The following is a 24,418-nucleotide window of genomic DNA, read 5'->3' as shown; positions in this document are numbered from 1 at the left end:
TCTCTTGCGACCTATTCTTTAAGCCTTGGATTATTTTGAAGCGTATTGTTTAATTTTCAAGTATTTGATGATTTCCTATCATTGTTCTGTTACTAATTTCTATTAATTGACTATTGTCAGAGAACACACTATATTTGTTAATGTTTGTTTTCTGAGCCTGTATATAGTTTGTTTTGGTGGATGTAACTTGGATGTTTGTTTAGTCTTTTTGTTTGCATTTTTGTTTTTTTTGAAAAGCAAAGACCCAGAGAGAAAGGGAGAGGGAGAGGAAAAGAGAGAACTCCCATCTGTTGGTTCACTCTTCAAATGTCTGCAAAACCTGGAGAGCCAAAGTTAGGAGCTGGGAATCAATCCAGTAGCCGGGCCAGAGCTCAATATTGAACCTTGGCACTCCAGTGTGGAATATGGGTATCCTAACCGGCATCTTGACTGCTGGCCAAATGCTAAGTCCCCCTTGTGTTTTAAAAGTTTATATTGTTGTCGTTAGATCAAGTGTTCAATAAATATCAGTTAGATTCTGTTTCATAATTTAAAGTGATGTTCAGTTCTTATGTACTCCAGATTATTTTCAATTTAAATGAAAAAACTGACAATTTTTTGAGAGAGGGGTGTTGAGCTAACCAACTATAACTGAGTTTTTCTAGTATTTCTTTCTGTTACATATCAGTTTTTGCTGCTGTATTTTTAAACTCTTTGGTTTGATAGAGATACATTTAGGATGGTTACATATTTTTGGTGAATTGACCCTCTGTTTATCCCTGGTAACTGTTTTTATTCTGAAGTCTACCTTATTAGATATTAATATATTTACTCAGGTTTTCCTTTTGTTTTTCCTTTTAATTCGCATTTTATGCTGAATTTAATCCGAGCCTTAAGTTTTTACTTTAGTTTCTTCTGGGATATCATTTTCTTCTGTGCCACCTCCTCTTCAGGTTTAGGAACATTTGTCCCCCCCCCCCCCCTTTTTTTTTTTTTTTTGACAGGCAGAGTTAGAGACAGAAAGGTCTTCCTTTTCCATTGGTTCACCCCCCAAATGGCCACTATGGCCGGAAGCCAGGAGCCAGGTGCTTTCTCCTGGTCTCCCATTTGGGTGCAAAGCCCAAGCACTTGGGCCATCCTCCACTGCCTTCCCAGGCCACAGCAGAGAGCTGGACTGGAAGAGGAGCAACTGGAACAGAATCCAGCACCCCGCCTGGGTCTAGAACCTGGGGTGCTGGCGCCGCTAGCAGAGGATTAGCCAAGTGAGCCAAGGCGCCGGCCAACAATTTGTTCCTTTTCAGTGAGGGTCATCTCGATGTAGCACAGGGAGCTTATGTGTGGGTTAATCCGACTGTGGGCTCTGTAGGGACCACAACGCATCTTGGGAGCTCTGTGTACCTTGATGTGTGCTTAGTGACCAGAGAATCTACCTCCAGACCCTTCAGTTCAGCATTACTGACTGCATTTTCAAACAAGTGCAACAGAAACTCGGCAGTGGGGTTGGACCACCGACCCTGTGTCCAACCCCACTGCTTGGCCTGACACACCTACCAACTCCAGCATTGTACCGACAGAACGGCACACATTGCTTCTTTAGTGTGACATTCAGTATTTGGTGGCTTTTTGGATATGCATACCCTTAATGTCTGGGCAGTTTCTTGGGTATTCTTAAAGTGAATATGAAGATTTGAAACTCTTGATTTGCATGATTTTATGGGGTTTTATGGGATTTTCTGGGTCAAGTTAGTAGTGAGCCATTTTTGCAGATCACCTAAGGCCACTTACAGGAAGAGCTCCAGATTTCCTTTGGTGTTTGCATGTTGTATCTTTGTTCAGTCTTTTACCTTTAGCCACCTATGTTAATATATTTCAAGTAAGTTTCTTATAAATAGCATATAGTTAAGGACCCTTCCTTTTTTTAATCCATCTTGGAGTTTTTATTGATGTGTTTACAACATTTACATTTAATATAATTATGGAAGTTGGGATCTAAGATTTATGATTTATTATATCATCACTGTGAGTTCCTTCTGTTTTTCATTCCTGTTTCTCCTTTAATATCTTCTTTTTCATTCTTGCACATTTTTAGAATTTTATTTTAATTTATATATAGTGGAGCTTTTATACCAGCTTTACTGAGATAGAATTTATATACCATACAATTCACTAAGTTAAAGTGTACAATTCAATAATTTTATATATTCACAGAGTTGTGTAAATACCATTACAACCATTTCCCCCCACCAAAGAAACCCTAGACCTCTGATCTGCCACTCTTCAAATCTGTTCCCACCCACAGTTGTAGGCAACCACTGATCTGCTTCCTGTCTCTGTAGATGTGCGTGCCAGACATTTCAAAAAACAGAATCATCCATAGTTTTGATGACCTCTTTCTCTTAGCATAATGACACCAAGATTCATCCATGTGTAGCAGTATTAGACCTTTATTCTTTTTCCTGAATAATATTCCATTATAGGTAGGCGTATATAACATTTTGCTTATCTATTCATCAGTTTATGAAAATTTGCATTGTTTCCATTTTGGGACTCTAATGAATAATACGGCGCTTTCCCAGATCCAGGGAGCTAGATTGGAAGTGGAACAGCCAGGACTTGACCTAATGCCCTTATGTGATGGAGGCATTACAGGTGGCAGCTTAACCTGGTATACCGTATCACTACCCCCATTGCAAAAATTAAAGGATATAAAAGAAAGGAAAGAATGAGGAGATATTAAAGAAGGAAGGGAAGAAGGAAAATATGGTTATCTTCTTAGAATTATTATCTTTGAAATGCATAACATCGGTTCTCATTATATTAATAAAAATTTAGAAAGAAAATCAGGTACTGTGCATTTACTCCATCTAGAATGGGAAACTAACTATGACACATTTTTGTATTATTCATAAAAACATACCATAGTCCTTAGTGTATGGTCAACAGTAAAGAAGTACTTGTTGATAAAAGAAAGGAGTGACAGAGGAATATAACTAACCCTATATCTCAAAATGTTTACTCAGGCTTACATAATAATTAATAATATGGCCTTTGTAGTCATTAATCAGTTTGCAGTCTAACTCTACAACCTGTTTTCTCTGTGAATGTGAACATGTTACTTGTCTGAGTCTCTGTGTCCTATAAAACAGAAATGTTAATATCAATCTCATATCAGTAAAAATAGGATAATGCATTTAATTCATTTAGCACAGTGCTTGATAATTTACCTAGTATATCAGTCAGTTTTTTGTTACTATAACAAGGTACCTGATGCTGGCAACTTTATAAGAAAAAAGGTTCATTTTCTTTTTTTTTCTTTTTTCTTTTTCTTTTTTAAGGGAAAGGGTTTACTGGGGAACACCCTACAGACCGGAGTGAAGGGGTGGCGAAGGAAAAAGAGAAAGAGAGTATAAGAGAGAGAGAGACAGAGGAGAGAAGATAGAGAGACGAGCCGAGAGAGGAGAGAGCACAGGAGAGAAGAACCAAGAGAGCACGTGTTCAGGAACAGGCCCTTTTAAAACTTCCCCTGAGGGCGGGCAGGGAAGCAGGAGCATTGAATCCTATTAGGATGGGGGTGGAGCCTGGCTCAGGTAGCTGGGCAATGCAGCCACCTGGCTAAAACTGCCCCAGTTTCCTAACATTCCCCCCTTTTGTTTTTTTATAAAGCAGGATTTGTATGGGATTACATTAGTCCCAAAAGTCCAGGAGTGGCAGAGGGACGATGATCTGTCTTTAGAGCTACTTCCTGCTGACATGGGGCGACGAGGTACACTTCACTGGCGTGGGGCGATGTCTCAGGCCGCTGTCTCCTGGGTGGGGAGCCGAGTATATCCTTGTAGCAGCATTTGGTTGACCGCCTGGTTGTTGAAGGTCTTTGTTCATTCCATTACCACTTGCTGTAAACACTTAAACAGACACTGTAGTATAAAAGACAGGGTGAGACTAGTAACCAGTGATCGTAAGAGTAACATTAACCAGGTAATGAGAGGATTTCATAGAGGAGAGGAAATGGGGCGGTCTCTGGACCCTTATGGGGACAATCTGATGGATGTGCTTTAAGCTGATTCCAGCCAAGACTGGGAGAAAAGCCACTCATCTTTTGTGGGTATAGGGGTTGTCTGTAGAGAAATTCTGAACAATCATACAATATTAAGTGGGGGAGAGGACCATCAGTACACACAGGTTGGGAGTAGAGCCATTGATGGTACAGTAGAGGTTATGATTACAAAGGAATAAGGCCGAAGTGGGCTAGATACAGAGGACAGAGTTGTTATTAGAGAACCTAAGAAAGATGCTATCTAAGCTACAACTAAGTTTTCTGATTGAGAGGCAAATAGAACCTGACAGAGGGGCTCGATAATAATCAGGTGGGCTTTAAAGCCTTGTAAATTATGAGGCCCAGACTCATCTCTCTCTTTATATAGCCTACATCCTAAGGGAGGTATTATGTTATATGTGTATACATATTGTATGTCTACATGGAAAAATTTATTAAGAATTTTAATTGGCTTATAGATAAAAGATTGTCCATAAATTTAAGCTGCTAAAATTAATCAAAGATACATTTTAATTCATGTGACCTGAATCTCTGTATCAGATGTTTTAATTTTGTTGGTGGAAAGAAACTAAAGACATTTTATATGTTTGTGCTTAAATTTACTTGTTAAACAAGCTACACCATGTTAGATATTTAAGAGATGTTTCCAAATATATGTATTCTTAATATTTATGGAAGGCATTGGACCTTCTGGTAAATGTTTTCTTAAGTTGTTACCTAACGGTTGAAACTGATTGCTAAGTTTTCGTGTGATATTGCTATTGTCAGTAAGCGATCTAGGAATTGCTCCCCCATTTCTCTAGTCTAAGCCCAACTTGTTCTCTCATTTCTCTATTCTCTTTGAGGTAGTAAACTAATTCTATTATGAAGGAATCTCCAATATGCAAAATTTTATTTTAGATCTTATAAAAGAGATGGCTAACATTTTTCTGTAATAGCATAGCCAAAATAAGAGCTTAAAGTATAATTTCATAGCTAGATATACTTCGCCATCAGCGAAGTAAACGGTAAGTAGAAAAGACCTCCCTTTCAGACCAAAGGGAAAGAAAGTTTTAAAGTGAGAATATAATTTTCCTCATGGGCATTGTCTACCTTAGAAAAACTACTACAGAACATGCCTGTGACTACAGACTTGTAGTTTAGGCCACTGAAGATTAGAGATGGGACTTGAGCACCCCCTTGACTTGCATCCTCTGGTCTGCTTTAACAAAAACCAGGAGGAAAAGAAAGCTAGGCATCAGAAATATAGAGATAGGTGGCAGGCCTTTTAAAGGCTACTCTGTACAGTGATCTTCCTCAAGGAGACCTGACAGGCCAGTCCACTGCAGTGGCTTTCAACGTGGTAAGCCTGGGCTTCAGCAGAAGTCAGCTTGTAATGAGCCCTCGCAACTCTGCCAGCCAAGAGTTGGGTCACTGGAAATGGACCTGCCCTGGAGTAGAAGGATGCCCAGGTCAGAGCCACAGATCTTATTGGCTCTAAGCTGAAAAGCCCTTCACTCAGCCCAGCTTCCAAGGTGACCACTACAGCTGAGGGGACGGCCAAGTAGGGTCAGTAACATTGCAGGCAGAACTGTAAATTTCCTGTTAGAGTTGCCACCTGCCTTTACCTGGCCAGCTTTCCTCCCAGGCCAGCTAGGTAATGGAAGTCAACAGGGTGCCTTCCCCAAGGAGGTTCACACCTCCCTTAGGATGTAGGCTATATAAAGAAAAAAGGTTTATTTTTAACTCACAGAGTCGAGGCACAAAACCTAGAAGCATCATCTGGAAGCAGCTTTCTTACTGGCAGAGTCATGGGGCAGTGCAGAGCATGGCATGGCAAGAGACAAGGAACGTGCATATCTGTCCATGTCTATGTGGTCTCTCATAAATCCACCGTGACTCTATCATGGGGTCCTACCCCCATGCTCTACTCCACTCTAATCACTCTCTAGGCCCCTACCTCTAAACATCATAATTGGATTAATTGTCCACTCTCTTAGTACCATAAGACCTTGAGGTCTAAACACCTGAGTTCAAGGGTACAAATGTTTTAGCCATAGTGCTTAGTAAATGTAGTTCCTGCTTATGTTGGTAATAACAACAACAATTATTAAATAATCATTATCTGTTTCTTATAGGAAACTCTGCTCTTAAAGACAAAGAAGATCAATTTGGCAGAACACCACTTATGTATTGTGTATTGGCTGACAGATTGGATTGTGCAGATGCTCTCCTGAAGGCAGGGGCAGATGTCAACAAAACTGACCATAGCCAGAGAACTGCCCTCCATCTTGCAGCTCAAAAGGTGAGAAGTAAAATTAGTGTAAACATTAACTGTTTTGTGTGCTATTTGTTAGTTGATTAATGGAATTCTGCAGTGAACAGATGATAAGGAAATTACAAATACATGATTTTTAAGTTTCATATGATTTTTCTAAAAGCAGTATGTAAACTGCAGAGAAAAAGCACAGGTAACCATCAATAGCCACATTCACTTAACTGGTTTCCTCGAGTAATGAAATTCTTTCTTTAATCTAAGGTTTGCTAATAAAAAATAAATCAAAATTATATGTGTAATATGACTATATTACAAATCTATTTATGTTTGAAGAAAAAATAAAGACCAAAAAGAAATACATGCAAAAATATTTTAATAGTTGTTAAGTTTAAATATTGATAATATATATGAATTTTAGTACTCTTCAATGTTTAAATGCTTTTCCTAAATGAATATTACTTCTACAATAAAAACTTGCAACCTCTCTGAAATATGTGGTATTATAGGACAAAAATAAAATTTTACCAATGTGTTTTTCAACTGTTTAAAAACTCAAATTATATTACCAGTATCAGTCATTTCTGGTTTTTAAAGGGATTGTCAGGAGGTCAGATTTTTTTAAAATTAAACACATGCAAAAGATAAAATGGGAAGCTTCCAAATCTATTTAAAGATTTACCTAAAAGCTATTTTTCTCTCAATACATTTTGGCCAATAAAATATATTTCCATTGCATGATATTTTTCTTTTTATAATTTTAGACTTCTGTATTTTTGGACTAAAAAGCAATGGACATACATTGGATTCAGCAGAAATTATTAGAGTTATTTCTCATTTAAAATGTGAAGCAGATATAGCTGATTAATTGAGGGGTGAGAAAAATACCTTTTCATTAGTTGAATGCAGAAAAGAGGCTGACATTAAGATGTACTACTGAATATGCTAGTTATATGCTCTTATCAGTTAGATCTGTCATGTTATTTCCAGAGTTACTTCTCTTCAATTTGTTTCTCATTACATTACTTTTTATAAAATCTCCCTCATTTTCTATCTCAGTTTTAACTATTGCTTAGGTATTTTTTAACCTCTCACCTAGGCTTGTCAACTGATAAAGCTATTCATTCAGGAAATGGAGCTGCATTAATTTGTTATCATGAAAAAGTAAACAGTTCAGATATAAGTAGCCTGAATATTAAGAATTTTATATCCTAGTTTTGTTGTTGTTGTTGTTGTTGTTGTGATTCATTCAGGTATAAAAGTCACTTCAAAATGTAGATGCGGGGGAAAATAAGGATGTATGTTGATGACCCAATGGTATGACATCTTTGTAGAAATGTAATGTGACCAAAATGGTTGAAAGAAGGAGAGTATATAGGCAGAGAGACATGTCAGCCCTAAGTCTCTTCATAATATACGATGCATTGTTTTCTTTTGCCTTTTGTTTCTATTTTTATTTTAATTGTGATTTTTCATAGTCAAAGGATAAATAGAAATGTGATTTATATGTTAGAATTGACAGTTGATTTCCTAAATAATATGTCTCATGTTCTTTCTAATAGCTGATAATTATGCATTTCCTTCTGTTCTGTGTTGCTGGTATTTTTACATAATTACCAAGAGGAGTAATGTGTCTTTAGGCTAGACTAGGACTAGTAGAATTTCCGGAACAAAGAAAATAATCTTTAGTATGCTGCTCTGCACTGACAAGCCTGGGTATTATGTTTGGTTTTGTGCTTCATATGAAACACCAATATTAAGAAATCAGAAATCAGAGATGGTTTAGACCAGGTAGGAATAAGATGGTGAATGATCTGGACATACTTTTCAAAGAACAGTTGGGGATGTTATATCCCAGATTTGTAACATACTTGCCTCTGAGCATACACCAACACAGATTCTCTTTTGACATCTTCACCTTAAGCTTCCAGGATTTTCTCATGTTAAATTAAAACAAATATGATCTTACAATGAAAGATCGTCAAACACTTATGAAGCAATCTGTTATGAGTGACAGCAGAAGCAGCAAACAGATTAAGTTACAAAAAAACATCAAATATTAGCATCATTAGAGATGTGGTATAAAATAACCAATAATGGTATGATAGGGGCAGCTATTGTGGCCCAGGAGGTTAAGCCTCCCTTTGGGATGCCCGCCTCACATACTGAGTGCCTGGTATCCTTTCTAGCCTCAGCTTCTGATCCAAATTCCTGTTATGAGCACCGGAGGAGGTAGCAGATGACAGCTCAAGTACCTGGGTCTCTGCCACCAATGTGGAGACCCAGATGGAGTTCTTGGCTCCTGGCCTAGTTGTGACTGTTGTGGACATCTGGGGAGTGAACCAGAAGGCAGAAGATACCCTCTCACTCTCTCCTCCCTTTCTGCCTCTCCTCGCTTGTCCCTTTCCTTCTCCCTCTCTCTCCCTATCTGACTTCCAAACAAATAAAATTAAACTTTAAAAAAAATTACTAATGGGATAAAGATATAAAAAAAAATAAGCAAAAAGGATAAAGATAAAAAAGAATGAATCAGTCTCTAACCAGAGACTTTCATGACTAAATATCAGTTCTGGCTATGACTGCTTATTTCGGATTAACCATTCTGTACCAAAACAATCCATAAAAACTGAAGAAAACACTTGCACTGTTTGACAGTATTGAGAACAATTAACATAGGCAAAGTTACACAGCTACAGTCGTTCAGGGAAAGGAAGTATGCGACATGAGCACCACATGCTCCTGGCTTTTTTGCTCTGAGGCATTTTACAAATTGGAATGCAAAAGAATATAGCCCTAACAGGAAGCAGCAATCTTACTAGCCTGAAGAAACCAAGGTAGAATTTGTTAAGACTAGTGGCTGGAACTTGAAGGGCAAAATCCTAGAGAGAAGGGAAGTGCAGAAAAAGAATCCAAAATCTGAATGCAAATTCCTCTGAAGTCATTAGCAGATTCCTGAACTGTGCTTGGATAGGGTGGGGCTATAAGAAACCTACTAGTAAACAACAGCTGGGAGACTTAAAAGATCTGAGCAGAGATGATTTTTATAGAGTATCCTTTATTTTCTTTCACATTTAAGTCTTTTAATACATAACAACTTAATTTTTGTGTATGGATCTAGCCACATTTTAAAACATGGATTACTAATTTTCCCAGTATAGCCTAGTTGCTTTGTAGCCATGAAGCATAAGCTGTGTGCCAGGGCCAGGCTGCTGTACTCTACACTATCTATGTTTTCCTTCCTTCCTTTCTTTATTTCTTTGTTTTTAAATTAAGTGTCCTGAAATACTAAGGAACCATTTAGAAAATTTGAAAATTAAAATTACATGATCAAAGTATTTTAAGGGAAGTAATTTGGCAATCAAAACTACTTTGGGGCCGGCGCCGCGGCTCAATAGGCTAATCCTCCGCCTTGCGGCGCCAGCACACCGGGTTCTAGTCCCAGTCGGGGCACCGATCCTATCCTGGTTGCCCCTCTTCCAGGCCAGCTCTCTGCTGTGGCCAGGGAGTGTAGTGGAGGATGGCCCAAGTTCTTGGGCCCTGCACCCCATGGGAGACCAGGAGAAGCACCTGGCTCCTGCCATCGGACCAGCGCGGTGCGCCGGCCGCAGCGCGCCTACCGCGGCGGCCATTGGAGGGTGAACCAACGGCAAAGGAAGACCTTTCTCTCTCTCTCTCTCTCTCTCTCACTGTCCACTCTGCCTGTCAAAAATTAAAAAAAAAAAAAAAAAACTACTTTGGAAGAGGTAGAAAGCAGAAATACATAGAAAGCTCTTAAGTTCAGGCTAATAGAAAGGAATTAGATCTCAGAGATGTAATTTGGGGGTAGAAATATTGATTAAGCAAGTATTTGCCAAATGTCTTCAGGTTGTCGTAATTATATACCTGGAGGACTAAGAAAAAGCGAAGCAGACATGTCTGCTATGGACAGGTGCTGTCGGTACGTTTCACTATTAAATTTTGTTTCTCCTTGTTTACTGAACCTTTTTGATATACTAGTTATCAAGTTTTCTTTTCAAGTATTGCCTTTCCCACTTAATCTAATATTTGTGAGCTCAGAAGTGTGCTATTTGTATAATTATCAACATTCATGAGTATGTGCATGTATTCATTAATCCAACATGTTTAAAATACTAGACTCATATAAAAGGTACTGTGTTAGGTCTTGAAATATAACGAGTCCGTCGCAGCAGCTCACTAGGCTAATCCTCCACCTGCTGTGCCGGCACCCTGGGTTCTAGTTCCGGTTACTCCTCTTCCAGTCCAGCTCTCTGCTGTGGCCCAGGAGGGCAGTGAAGGATGGCCCAAGTGCTTGGGCCCTGCACCCGCATGGGAGACCAGGAGGAGGCACCTGGCTCCTGGCTTCGGATCGGCGCAGTGCGCCGGCTCTGCGGCCATTTGGGGGTGAACCAATGGAAGGAAGACCTTTCTGTCTCTCTCTCTCTCTCACTGTCTCACTCTGCCTGTCAAAAAAAAAAAAAAAAGAAAGAAATACAACGATGAAATACATGATTCCTGCTTTTAAGTTGCTTACAAATATCATGGATGATGATATTAAATGATAGTTAAAGGTAGCCCATCCATTTTATAATACATAAATATTTTACAAAATGTCAAAAACCATCATATAGGAATAGCCTTTGTTATTACTGACCTCAGTCATCCATTCTCATATGCTCTTATGTTTTTGTGTGTGTGATAGTGAAATATGTGATCTTTCCTTATGTCTGCTAGTAGAAAAACTCATTCTCCCATGATATGAGTTTTTTGTTCATATCTCTATTAGAGCCCCATTACCTTCTATTGTAATTATGCTTTACTTGTCTCTTTCCTACTAGACTGGAGCTCCAGGCAAGAACTTTGTTTTATTTATTTTTGAATACTCCTAAATCTAGCACAGTGTCTGACATGTCTTGGTTGAATGAATTTTATGTTACTTATAAAGAAAGTTATTATTAATACAAATGCTAGACATTATGTTTATTAGAAACATTTATCCAATTTCAAAATACATATATGTGGAAAAACTTATTGAACTGTGCTACTTGGCTTTGACACATATTGTCTTCTCTAAAACAAATTGCTGTGAGTCCAAGCATCTGAGGAAATGGTACCCATGAGACTAAAATTAATCTCAATATGCTGAACATCTGTACCTAATTTGTTTTTCATTTACTACCCTCAGCTTAATCCAAGAAAGCAATTGATCATACCTTTTCTGGGCTCTTCCTAATGGTTAAAAATGTTTTGCTCTAGGGAGTTCACCATTTCTCTGACTTCCATAGATACATATATTTGTTGATAACAAAGCATTAATAATCTTACAAAATGTTAATAGTTATGCATTTTTCATCTTGTAGGAGGTTAATTTGGTGTCAAGAAGATTAAGACCACCTACACTGAAAAATTATATCATGTTAAACACAGAAATTAAAGAAGCTTCAAATTGCAGCACATTATGCTTGTTCTTTTTGTTTTTTAATTCACAAACACTTCTCAGTACATCTATAAAAATGAAGTGTTCTAATGTTTGTTTTCAGATTTCAAACTAAGTTATTTCCATATTAATGACTTATAAAAGGCAAAGAGGAAAGATAGAATACACCTGTGTATTCTAAAGTTTCCAGGAAGACTTATACCAGATAACACTATTTGGTTTCCTTATTTTTTTTTTTTTATTTTTTTTATTTATTTTTTTTTTTGACAGGCAGAGTGGACAGTGAGAGAGAGAGAGACAGAGAGAAAGGTCTTCCTTTTGCCGTTGGTTCACCCTCCAATGGCCGCCGCGGTAGCGCGCTGCGGCCGGCGCACCGCGCTGTTCCGATGGCAGGAGCCAGGTGCTTCTCCTGGTCTCCCATGGGGTGCAGAGCCCAAACACTTGGGCTATCCTCCACTGCACTCCCTGGCCACAGCAGAGAGCTGGCCTGGAAGAGGGGCAACCGGGACAGGATCGGTGCCCCGACCGGGACTAGAACCCGGTGTGCCGGCGCCGCAAGGCGGAGGATTAGCCTGTTGAGCCACGGCGCCGGCCGGTTTCCTTATTTTGTACACATATATAAGTGTACACACATACCAAACAGTATGCTCTCCAGTCCCATTCAACTGTATATTCCTATATTCCTTCTCAGTACACATATACTGCTACCATAAGTAATTACCATGCTGTTAGCAGGAGATTTTATTTATATCAGTCGCACCCCCAGTAAGACTATTTGAGGGAGGGGGCTGTCTTACTTTATTTTATAGCTATTGTCCTAGTGTAGCTCCTGCACTTGGTAAAGACAGTATTTATTTAAATGCAAACATGAGTGAATCACGCAATAAATGTGGACCTCAAATTTATTGTGAAGGATATGGTGACCAAAATTGTTGAAGTTAAATTACTAGTTATATTTGTTCATTTTCATTATTCAATTTTTTAGAAAGATTTATTTATTTATTTGGGAGGCAGAGTTACAGAGAAGCAGAGGCAGAGAGAGAGAGAGGTCTTTCATTTGCTGGTTCGCTCCCCAAATGACCTCAATGGCTGGCGCTGGGCCAATCCAAAGCAAGGAGGCTGGAGCTTCCTCCAGGTCTCCCATGTGTATGTAGGGGCCCAAGGACTTAGGCCGTCCTCTGCTGTTTTCCCAGGCATTAGCAGTAAGCTGGATTGGAAGTGGAGCAGCCAGGACTCAAACTGGCGCCTATATGGGGTGTCGGCACTTCAGGTGGCGGCTTTACCCTCTACGCTACAATGCTGGTCCCCATCATTCAATTTTGAAAGCAGGATTTTACAAGACTTCCTATAAGCTTAATTTCTCAATTTATTAAGCTTAATTTATCTTATATGCCTAAATTTCTTCATCTCTAAAATGAGATAACACTTCTGATCTTCTAAATGATGATGGTGAATAGAAAGCATTTTGTTTGTTGGAAAAATATGCTAAGAATTGTTATCAACATTATTACTATGAGTCACGCTGCAATGTAGGTGCAAACATCAAATTACTCTTTAGGGATCAGTAGATGTCAGAGGTAGCAAGGCACTTCAGAAACTTCTTGTTCATTTCTTTGTTGGGTGAGAAAACTATGTCCTGCTTCTTTAGTTCTTTTCTCTTTGAAAGTTTTTCATCATTCTGTTTGCCTTGGCATATGCCTGGAATCTTTGTCCTATTTTTTAAGTTAATCATTTTAAGCATAGAGATAAGAATAAAACACCTAGTACATATAAAACTGAGTAGTTCCTACTTTTGCCTTAGGTTTTTAAATAAAATAAAACAGTGTAGATACACTTGAAGTCTTGACTTCATCTTCCAAAATCCATTCTTTCTCTGTCTCCTCAGTCTATCTTTGGTTTGGAGTTTTCAATTATTATGCGTATTTTTCTACTTTTGCTTTTATGTTAATAAACAATGAGTACTTTGCATGTTTAAGTTTTTAAATAAATGATATTATACTGTGTGTGTATCATTCCCCCAGTTGGTTTTTTAGATAACATGTATTTGATATTTATCCATGTCAGAACAGGTAGCTCTAGTTCACAGAGGATTACATCCAAATGTCCTAAAGACACTTGAAAAAGTTTACAACATCATTACTAGTTCAGAAAAATGCAAATTATGCCACATAAGACGCCACTATGCAGTCACTTCAATGTCTAAATGAGTAAGTCTGACAGTTGGGGGCCAGTGCTGTGGCTCACTTGGTTAATCCTCCGCCTGCGGCCCTGGAATCTCATATGGGCACCAGGTTCTAGTCCCGGTTGTTCCTCTTTCAGTCCAGCTCTCTGCTGTGGCCCAGAAGAGCAGTGGAGGATGGCCCAAGTCCTTGGGCCCCTGCACCCACATGGGAGATCAGTAGGAGGCACCTGGCTCCTGGCTTCAGATCGGCGCAGCGCCAGCCGTGGTGGCCATTTGGGGAGTGAACCAACGGAGGGAAAACCTTTCTCTCTGTCTCTCTCTCACTGTCTGTAACTCTACCTGTCCAATAAATTTTTTAAAAAATAAAAATTTTAAAAATTATGAAAAAAAGAAAAAGTCTGACAGTCAATACCAGTTGATGGTGAGGATGTGGAACAACTCAATTCTCCAACATTTTTGATAAATGTGTAAACTGATACATCCATTCTAGAAAACTGAGTATGTCACCTAAATTAGCTATACACACATACACACACACACCTCAGTTCACACCTCCAGCCCCTGTAATAAGTACTTCTTTCCAACAAGATGTTTATAAGAATTAGATAGTTTTAAATAGCATACAGATAAAAAAAAAATCTGACTTCTTCCACCCAACATAATACTTATGAAAGTCACTCACAGGTTTGAATATCAGTAGTTCATTCTTTTTCATTGTATATAACCCTATTTTAGGAATACAACACAAATTAGCTCCTTGCCAACTGATAGGATTTCAGCTATTTATGCCATTAAGAATGTTTGTTATTATTATAATTATATTATTATTGTATTATTATATTATCAGTATTATATTATTATAAAATCATATTATATGTTAACATAAAATTATATTATATATTATTATAGTATTACATTTTATTATTATATTATTGTAATATTATATATTATTATAAGATTATATTATTATTATTATAGCAAACATTCTTAATGGCATAAATAGCTGAAATACTTATCAGTTGGCAAGGAGCTAATTTGTATTATATTCCTAAAATGGGATTATATACAATGAAAAAGAATGAACTACTGATATTCAAACCTGTGAGTGACTTTCATGGGTATTATGTTGGGTGGAAGAAGTCAGATTTTTTTTTTATCTGTATGCTATTTAAATGAATTTCAAGAATAGGTAAAACTAATTTATGGTGATTCAAATCAGATTTATTGTTACCTAAGGGAGAGGTAATGACTGAGAAGGGACACAAGGAAGCTTTTAGGAGTGCTGGAAATGTTTTCTGTCTTGATTGGTGTAGTGGCTACATAAAAGTTCACCAACCTGTAAATTAGTCTGCATATATATATATTTCTGTATGTCAGTCATACCTCAGTGAAATAGTATTTTAAAATGATGAAATGTCCATAAAGTAGTAGCCATTATTCGTAGGTGGAATGAGGGAGAATGGAATCAAGAATGGGTCTTGGCTTAGGTCCCTATGCACTCAGGTCACATTCCCCAGGCCTTAGCCTCTGGAGCTTTATGAATTCTTTATGTATCTGTTTTCTAATCCGGGGCTTCTCAATTTTGAACATACACCGGAAACCCCTGGAGCGCTTGTTAAAACCCATATTGCTATGCCACATCTCCAGTATGTCAGCATATTGTATTTTATTTTATTGGAGTGACAGAGCATCTGCTAGTTCACTCTCCAAGTGCCCACAACTACAGGGACTGGGCCAGGCTGAAGCCAAAGCCAGGACCTCAATCCAGGTCTCCTGCATGGATGGCAGAAAGCCAGTTACCTGAGCCATCACTGTTGTCTCCCTGCGACTGCATGCTAGCAGGAAGCCAGGTTTCTTAATTCAGTAAGACTGGTTTGGGGCCATAGAATTTTCTTATTTACCAAGTTCCCAAGTGACGAGGATGATGATGCAAGTGATAACTTTTGCAAAATCACTGTCTGTTCACCTTTGCTTTTGTATGTCTTCTCCATTTTCTTTTCTTTTCTTTTTTTTTTTTTTTTTTAAATTTTTGACAGGCAGAGTGGACAGTGAGAGAGAGAGAGAGAAAGGTCTTCCTTTTGCCATTGGTTCACCCTCCAATGGCCGCCGCGGTAGGCGCGCTGCGGCCAGCGCACAGCGCTGATCCGATGGCAAGAGCCAGGTACTTATCCTGGTCTCCCATGGGGTGCAGGGCCCAAGGACTTGGGCCATCCTCCACTGCACTCCCTGGCCACAGCAGAGAGCTGGCCTGGAAGAGGGGCAACCAGGACAGGATCAGTGCCCCAACCGGGACTAGAACCCAGTGTGCCGGCGCTGCAAGGCGGAGGATTAGCCTAGTGAGCCGCGGCGCCGGCCTGTCTTCTCCATTTTCAACTCCATTGACTTATTTTTTAACATTTGTTTCTTTATTTGAAAGGCAGAAATACAGAGAGAAGGAGAGAGTCTTCCATCCGCTGGTTCACTCCCCAAATGGCTACAGTGGCCACAGTTGGGCCAGGCTGAAGTTAGGAACCAGCAGTTTCTGCAGGTCTTCCATGTGGGTGTGGAATCCTAGGCACTTGAGCCACCTCCCCTGCTTTCTCAGGCATGTTAGCAGGGAGGTGGATTGCAAGTGGAGCAGCCAGGTCTCAAACTCGTCACCCATAGGGGATGCCAGCCCTGCAGGTAGGGTTAACCTATGCCACAGCGCTGGCCCCACATTCCATTGACTTCATACCTTCTAGGTACCTTACCTCTTAGATTCTTTTCATTGGTATTTCTGGTTTTTAAGAATTACTCAGAGGTAGGATATACTAGTCAAAGAACAATTTTGAGAGGAAGTTATTGAGTTCAATTATGAACAAGTTGGATCCACCAACCTCCTCCATGGGACATCTTGCTAGTAATAACTAGCATGAATTTTGAATTACTAGTTTGGATCTGCCAATCAGATATGAACTAAAATCAGGGAATTTTTTTTAAAGATTTATTTTATTTATTTGAAAGTCAGAGTTACCCAGAGAGAAAAAGAGAGGCAGAGAGAAAGAGGTCTTCTCTCTGCTGGTTCACTCCCCAATTGGCTGCAAGGGCTGGAACTGTGCCAGTTTGAAGCCAGGAGCCAGGAACTTCCTCTGGGTTTTCCCACATGGGTTCAGGGGCCCAAGGACTTGGGCCATCTTCTACTGCTTTCCAAGGCCATAGCAGCTGGATTAGAAGTGGAGCAGCCAGGACTTGAACCGGCGTCCATATGGGATGCCAGCACTGCAGGCAGTGGCTTTACCCACTATGCCACAGTGCTGGCCCCAAATCAGGAGTTTTTAGTGAATGTAGAAGTAACAAGAGTAAATGTAGCACTCGGGTATGGTGTATAGATGGGAAGAGGATCAGAAATAGAAATAACACAGTAGTCAAGGATTTTTTAAACTCACAAAGGCATCAGTAAACAGGGAAGAAAAACTAGATCAGATTGGTGCTGTAGAATCAGTGACAAGTTTCAAGCACAAGAGGACCCCATTTCTCTTTCATCTTTTTAATGATACCAGTACATGAATAGCTCCTTTTATATAAGTGGCTTAATAAATATTTTAAATTAATGGGTGGGTATAAATATGATAAGAATTGGAGAGCTTCTGTTGCATATTTCAGATAGAAAGTAACCTTAGCATGAGCAATGGGTATTAATGGACATGGAAACTAGATCTGTCTGAGTAAGTAGGAAGTGAAGATGAGAAGACAATAAATAGATGGGAATGAGTGATTAATAGGGTTGTTGATGGAGAAAATTTTTAAGATGACAGATTTTTGTGTCTTTAGAAAATTTTAACATGGCTGGCACCACGGCTCACTTGGCTAATCCTCCACCTGCGGCGCCGGCACCCTGGGTTCTAGTCCTGGTTGGGGTGCCAGATTCTGTTCAGCTCTCTGCTGTGGCCCAGGAAGGCAGTGGAGGATGGTCCAAGTGCTTGGGCCCTGCACCCGCATGGGAGACCAGGAGGAAGCACCTGGCTCCTGGCTTTGGATCGGCACAGCGCACCAGCTGCAACACCCTGGCTGTAGCAGCCATTTAGGGGGTGAACCAATGGAAGGAAGACCATTCTCTCTCTCTCTCTCTCTCTCTCTCTCTCTCTCTCTCTCTGTCTAAATCTGCCTGTCAAAAAAAAAAAAAAACAAAAAGAAAATTTTAATATCATGAACCTCACTTCATGTAATCATCACCAAGCTTCAATAATTATTAATTAATAAACTTGTTTCATTTATATACTCCATCTAGATTACTTTAAATCAAACTATATGGCAAACAATTCTTTCCATCATAAATATTTTAGTATATATCTCTAAACAGAGAAAATATATTTTAGATATCTCATAGTACCATTGTACCCAAAATTGAATTAGTAATTCCTTAAAATTTGTTAAATATAGTAAATGTTCAAATTTTTCTGATTGTGTCTTAAATTTCTTAATAGTTTATTTGTTCAAATCAGATCCTAAACAAGGTCTACCCATTTCATTTGGCTGACAAATGTTTTAAGTCTCTTGCAGTCTCACAATAAGAGGTGAGGTTAATTCTGTAAGGCTCACCTAATTCATAGATTGTGAATATTGAACAGAATTGAAACACTGGTTGTTGATCTATATGCCAGAGACCTTGAAAGACAAATAAGTTATATATGGTTTCTACAAATATGTGTAGGTATGAAACATTATCTGAACACTGCAACAATAATCTTACAAAAATAGATATTTTTTCCAGTTGTATTTAGAAATTGGTGTGATTAATGAAATAATATTTCATTTAAAATTGTAATTTGATTCCATTTTTTTCAGTCAACAAAAACTAAAAGTAAACAGCAACATTAAGGTTTTTTCTTTTGTTTGTGAATGGGTGTGTTTGTTTTACTTGTTTTTTAATTAATATCTAAGTATAAGGTACTTAATTTATAAGTAACTATAATTGGGAATAACAAGTAGATTTGGTCTATCGGCTTTAATGTTCTTTAGTAGAAAATTCTTATTTTTGAAATATAGACAACACTTATACATTTAACCTTAGAACAACTTTGGAATTTTTTATACAAAATATTAGATTTGAGTTGAAGAAATATTATTGTATGCCCCAGCAATTAATGTTCCTACACACAACTCCAATCCTTTCTGGGTCTGTCATTTGTCTAAACAAATCTGTCTTTTTTTTTAAATCAATAGAGATGAATATAAGCTTTTCTTACAAGTTTTCTTATATGTTCCTCTTTTTTGGAACCTCGTAAATAGTTTTGATAATAAGACTGAAACCCAAAATTTTATTGATATTGAGTTTTGTTTTAATATTATTTTTATTGATATTCTTTGTCTAGACATTATTTATCCAAATCCAAACTAACAAAAATTTGTAAGGAGAGATAGCTTTTACAAACATATTTTGTACTTCATTGTTTTCTAGTACAAGGTACAGATGATGACTCATTTGTTTGGGTTTTGTGTTTTGTTTTGTCTTGTTTTGTTTTAATGAAGCACAGTGTGACCTAATTCACCTGGGCATACTCTTTTTTTCAGTTCTGTGATACTGCAGTAACTTCTTTTTCTCGTACTCTTCTGATAGTTCATTTGTTTTCCTTACTGACTCGTTTAAGAGGAGTTCTGTGCCAAGATAAAAATTTCTGTATATTCCATTCTCCTGAAGTCTCATCTACTTGTGTAACTTTGAACTGTTGTCTCTCAAATCTTTGTGTTTAGCCCCAACCTTTCTCCTTAATTTCAACTTTTATTTCCAACTGTCTTCTAGAAATCTCTGCCTGTTTGTATTTCTAAGATCTCAATTTCAGCATATCTAAAATGAGGCTTTTCCATTTTCCCTGTAACCAGCCTTGCATCTCATTTTTAAAATAATTTATTCAAGTAAAATCATGCGATAAAAAATTAACCATTTTAAAGTGAACAATTCAGGGAGATTTCATACATTTGTAATATGCCTAATTCTGAAGCATTTCCACCATTCTAAAGTGAAATCTCTTACCCATCAGTTTCTTCCCATTACCCACACTCTCCAGCCCCCTACTAACCACAAATATGCATTCTGTTTCTAGGAATTTATCTGTTGTAGATATTTCATGTAAGTGGAATCATATAACTTTTATACTGGACTTTTTTCACTTAACCTAATATTTTTGCAGTTCACCCAGGTTATCACATGTATCAATGTTTATCACATTATTATCACATGTGTCAGTATTATTTTTAAAGATAATATTTTCTACTGTATATATAAAACATAATTTGTTTATCTCTACATCCATGGACATTTATTTGGGCAGCTTCCTCCTCTTGGATGTTGTAAGTGGTGCTACTATGAATATGTGTGTACATGTATTTGTTTGAATACCTGTTTGCAATTCTTCCACCTGATTATCTTTTATCAATTTATGGTGTTAATACTCAGTCACCCAGGCTAGAACCTTCATGGCACATAGTAGCTGCTAAATATTTATTGGTTGAATAGATTTGTTAAATCAATGTGTTGAATGAGTTATTTTTTATTTCTTTCTCCTTTACTACTCCTTTCTAATCACCTGTTAACTCTGAATTATAGTCTTCCCTCTGCCACTAACTGGTTTTTTATCTTTAGGCAAAACATAACATTTGTATGCTTAATCTTCCTCTCTGTAAAATGAATTTCTTGAACCACAAGCATAAACAAAGTCAAAAGACAACCTGGAAAATACATTTATGTTACAGCAGAGAGCAAATATAAATTGCTCCTTGGGATTGAAGAGAAAGCTAAACAACCCCAGAGAGAAATTCACATTTAAGGAAATTCACATGTGCCTCAATTATATGAAAAATTTTCAAATCTGCTTATAAAAGAAATACAAGAACTGGCATTGTAGCTTAGCAGGTAAAACCACCACCTGTGACACCGACATCACTTACGGGCACCAGTTCGTGTCCCTGCTGCTCCACTTTGGATCCAGCTCCCTGCTAATGACCTGCAAAAGTCATAGGAAGATGGCCCACATGTTTGGGCCCCTGCCACTCACATGGCAGACTTGGATGAAGATCATGGCTCCTGGCTTCAGCCTGATTGTGTGCTAGCCTTTGTGGCCATCTGGAAAATGAACCAGCAGATAGAAGATCTCTCTCTCATCTCTCTCCCTCTATCTCTGTAACTCTGACTTTCAAAATAAGTAAATAAATAAATCTCTTTTTTTAAAAAAAAAAAGAGAAATTTAATTTAAAACTATACTTAGATACTTTTTTTTTCTCATGTATCAACTCACTGTGTTCATGAAGCTGTTGAATTAAAAAAAAAAAAAAGAAAGAAAATTCATACCTTGCTGCTGGATAGCTGTCTCAATGACAAATCCATACACCCTTGACCAAGCAAGCCTATTTCTGATCATTTATCCTAGAGATAAACCTGCACAAGGAAGAAATTATATGTGTAAAATATTATTTATGGCAGCAATATTTATAAAAACGATTTTGGAAAACAATGCAATTGTCCATCAATGGGAATCAGGTTAAAAAAAATTATATGCTACACTTCTACAGTAGAAAACCATGGGACTATAAAGAGAATGATGATGCTTCTAGCTATTAAAATGAAAACATCTTGGGGCCAGTGTTTTGGCACAGCAGGTTAAACTGCTGCCTTTGATGCTGGCATCCCATGTGAATGCCTATTCAAGTCCCAGCTGTTCCACTTCTGAACCAGCTCCCTGCTAATGTAACTGGGAAAGCAGCAGCAGATGGCCCGAGTATTTGGCCTTACCATCCATATGGGAGACTTGGATGAAGTTCCAGGCTCCTCGATTTGGCCTGGCCTGGCCCAACCCTGGTCATTGCGGCCATTTGGGAAGTAAATCTAAAAACAAGAAAAAGAATTGTGTTTTGTGTTGTTACTCATACCTTTTGCTTCATTTATTAAATATTTTCAGTGTGTACAACTAGGCTTCTCTGGAACTGCATTCACTCGTTAGTCCATTTGAAAATAATTTAGTTAAGTGTGCACTGTACCACAAACTATGTAACCAATATCTGAAGATATCTAAAAAATAATGATATCTGAAGAGTAAGCAATTAGTGATAGTTCATGGGGTTTTTGGCTGTCCTGTGTTTATAAACGAAGGCACCAAAAGGTATTTGTGATGCCCACATTCCTTAGAAATGTAGGAAAGTCTCAGCATATTAAATATTTACATTCTAGAATCTTAGTGATCTCTCAAGAAATGAAAATCTCTGCATCTGAGATGGGCCGTGTTTAGACAACCCTAGTACTTGACCCTGGTAAGCTTCAACCACAGCTAGGCTGCTTTTTCAAGGCAGTGAGAAAGTCTTCTTCTAAAGAATCTTTGCTTCCTTATATTCTAACTTCTGGGGTTTCCAAACTAGCGAATGTTGTCTTCTTGCACATATTTAGAATCTAGGTATAAATCTCTCCTGCCATTTTGCAGTATAGAAATATTTTTAGATATTTAAGATTTCACATTCCAATTGGTGTTCCAATCAAAACTGGAGTTGATCTGCTTTTAAACAAATCTAAGAACTGAAATAAAAACTTGTCTGTATTTTAATACTTTGATTTTAGTTCATGTACTTCTGCTTGCTTAGATAAAATTTATCATCACAGGGAACAACATGTCAGTGCATCTTGGTTGAAATGACTTTTTACTATGGGGAAAAAACAAAAAAACAAAACAAAAAAAAAACTTCAGATCCAGCGCTGTGACTCAATGGGTTAAAGCCCAGACCTGCAACGCCAGCATCCCATATGCCCTCTGGTTCCAGTCCTGGCTGCTACTTCCTGTGCAGCTTCCTGCTAGTACACCTGGGAAAGCAGTGGAGAATGGCCCAGGTGCTTTTAGGCACCTGCACCCATGTGAGAGAGCCAGAAGAAACTCCTGGCTCCTGGCTTCAGCTTGGCTCAGTCATGGCTGTTGTGACCATTTGGTGAATGAACCAGTGGACGGAAGATCTCTGTCTCTCCTTCTCTCTCTCTGTAACTCTGCCTTTCAAATACATAAATAAATGAATTTTTTAAAAAAAACCTTCATTTAGCTTCATGATAGCTTCATAGAAGTTGGAATAGTTGTGTATTATCCATTTTCTATATAAGTAAACTGAAGTATAGTTTGGTCAATTTCTTCAAGGCCACATTGTCACTTCCAGAGTCAGGAATTATCTTGGTTTTTGAACCTCATCTTGGTACTCCTGATACTGCTCCACTGAAAGAAAATTTATGTATTTTCCTGATGCCTACTCAGACTATTGGTTCTTCCAACCAAGAGAAATTCCTAAATTCAATTTTCCCATCAAACCTCAAAGATGTACCTAAGGGTTTCATTCTCATGAACCATCCTTGGAATTTGAACTCAAAGCATCTTCCTTTAAATCCATTGTTTTTCTTTCTGTTGTCATACATCTCAGACATTGTAGAACAGCCTCAAAGATTGCATTTTAAAACCTTTGTGGCTTGTAGAATTTGTTTTAAACATGAGTATGTGTCCTACAACGGTATTCATTTTCCAGACATCTTTATCTCTTCAGTGACCCTTGCTTCCACCACGGCATGAAAATACAAGCATCTGCCTTTCTATGAATAGATTCAGAGATCCCCACAAGCCTAGATTCCCATGGAAACCAATCAAAAACTAAATGGAAAAGAAAGAGTATATATTGAATTTCTCTGAGACCTACAGCTTGTTTTTCATTAGACTCATGCTGATTTCTTTTAAACTCTGGGCACAGAGCCAATGAATATTTTTATGGCTGATAAAAAGGAACTTCAGATCCATTTACTTTCATGTAACCTTTTAAAAATTAATTTTGTATATAACAAATTCCAAAGAAAACTTGAGCATTAATTTTCTAATTATCTTCTTAATTTCTAGGACCATAGTTGCTCACATAATTTCCTTTTCTTTTTCTCCAGCTCATATTTTACTGTTCAAAAAAAGATAAGAGGGAATCAGGGGCTTATTATCCTATAATATGAACATTGTCAGTCCCTAGGTACAGCATTTTCCCTGAGACCCATCAGAACTCTCTGTACTTCTCTTGGGTGTTAAGCTTTTACAAGGCCCAAATGATCTTTCACAAATATGATAGCAAATTAGGACCAAAATGCCAAAGTAAGGAGGATCTGGAGACTCAGGGTGGTGATGGGTCGGGAGAACAGGTTGTAATTTTTAATGAGGCAATCAAAATAGTATTCATTCAAAGAGAGAGAGAGATCTTTCATCTGCTGGTTCACCCTCCAAATGCTTCAATAGCCAGGGCTGGGCCAGGATGAAGCTGTACTTCAGTTTACTTATCAGGAGCTTCATCCAGGTTTCCCATGTTTGTGGCAGGGGCCCAAATACTTACCCATCTTCCTCTGCTTTCCCAAGCCATTAGCAGGGAGTTGGATTGGAAGTGGAGCAGCCGGAATGCAAACCAGCGCCCATATGAGATGCTGGCATCACAGGCAGCGGCTTAACCCACTATGCCACAACACCAATCCCAAAATAATGATATTTAAGCAACATTTAAAGGAGGTGA

The 24,418-nt window shown here is 38.2% G+C and overlaps 1 protein-coding gene across 3 annotated transcripts in view; it reads left to right on the top strand.

Moving 5' to 3' along the window:
- Window positions 1-24,418, top strand: part of INVS (inversin) — a 192,328-nt gene that overhangs the window by 29,884 nt on the left and 138,026 nt on the right. For 2 of the 3 annotated variants that reach the window (XM_062207871.1, XM_062207872.1), the window contains one exon: window positions 6,151-6,317. In XM_062207871.1, coding sequence (XP_062063855.1) covers window positions 6,151-6,317 — 167 coding nt within the window. Of the gene's footprint in view, window positions 1-6,150; window positions 6,318-24,418 lie in introns of those variants that run through there. The other variant, XM_062207873.1, reaches the window with a different exon arrangement.

Source organism: Lepus europaeus, chromosome 12 (assembly GCF_033115175.1).
Source record: "Lepus europaeus isolate LE1 chromosome 12, mLepTim1.pri, whole genome shotgun sequence".
NCBI classification, from domain to species: domain Eukaryota; kingdom Metazoa; phylum Chordata; class Mammalia; order Lagomorpha; family Leporidae; genus Lepus; species Lepus europaeus.
This window is presented reverse-complemented; position numbering and strand designations above follow the sequence as displayed.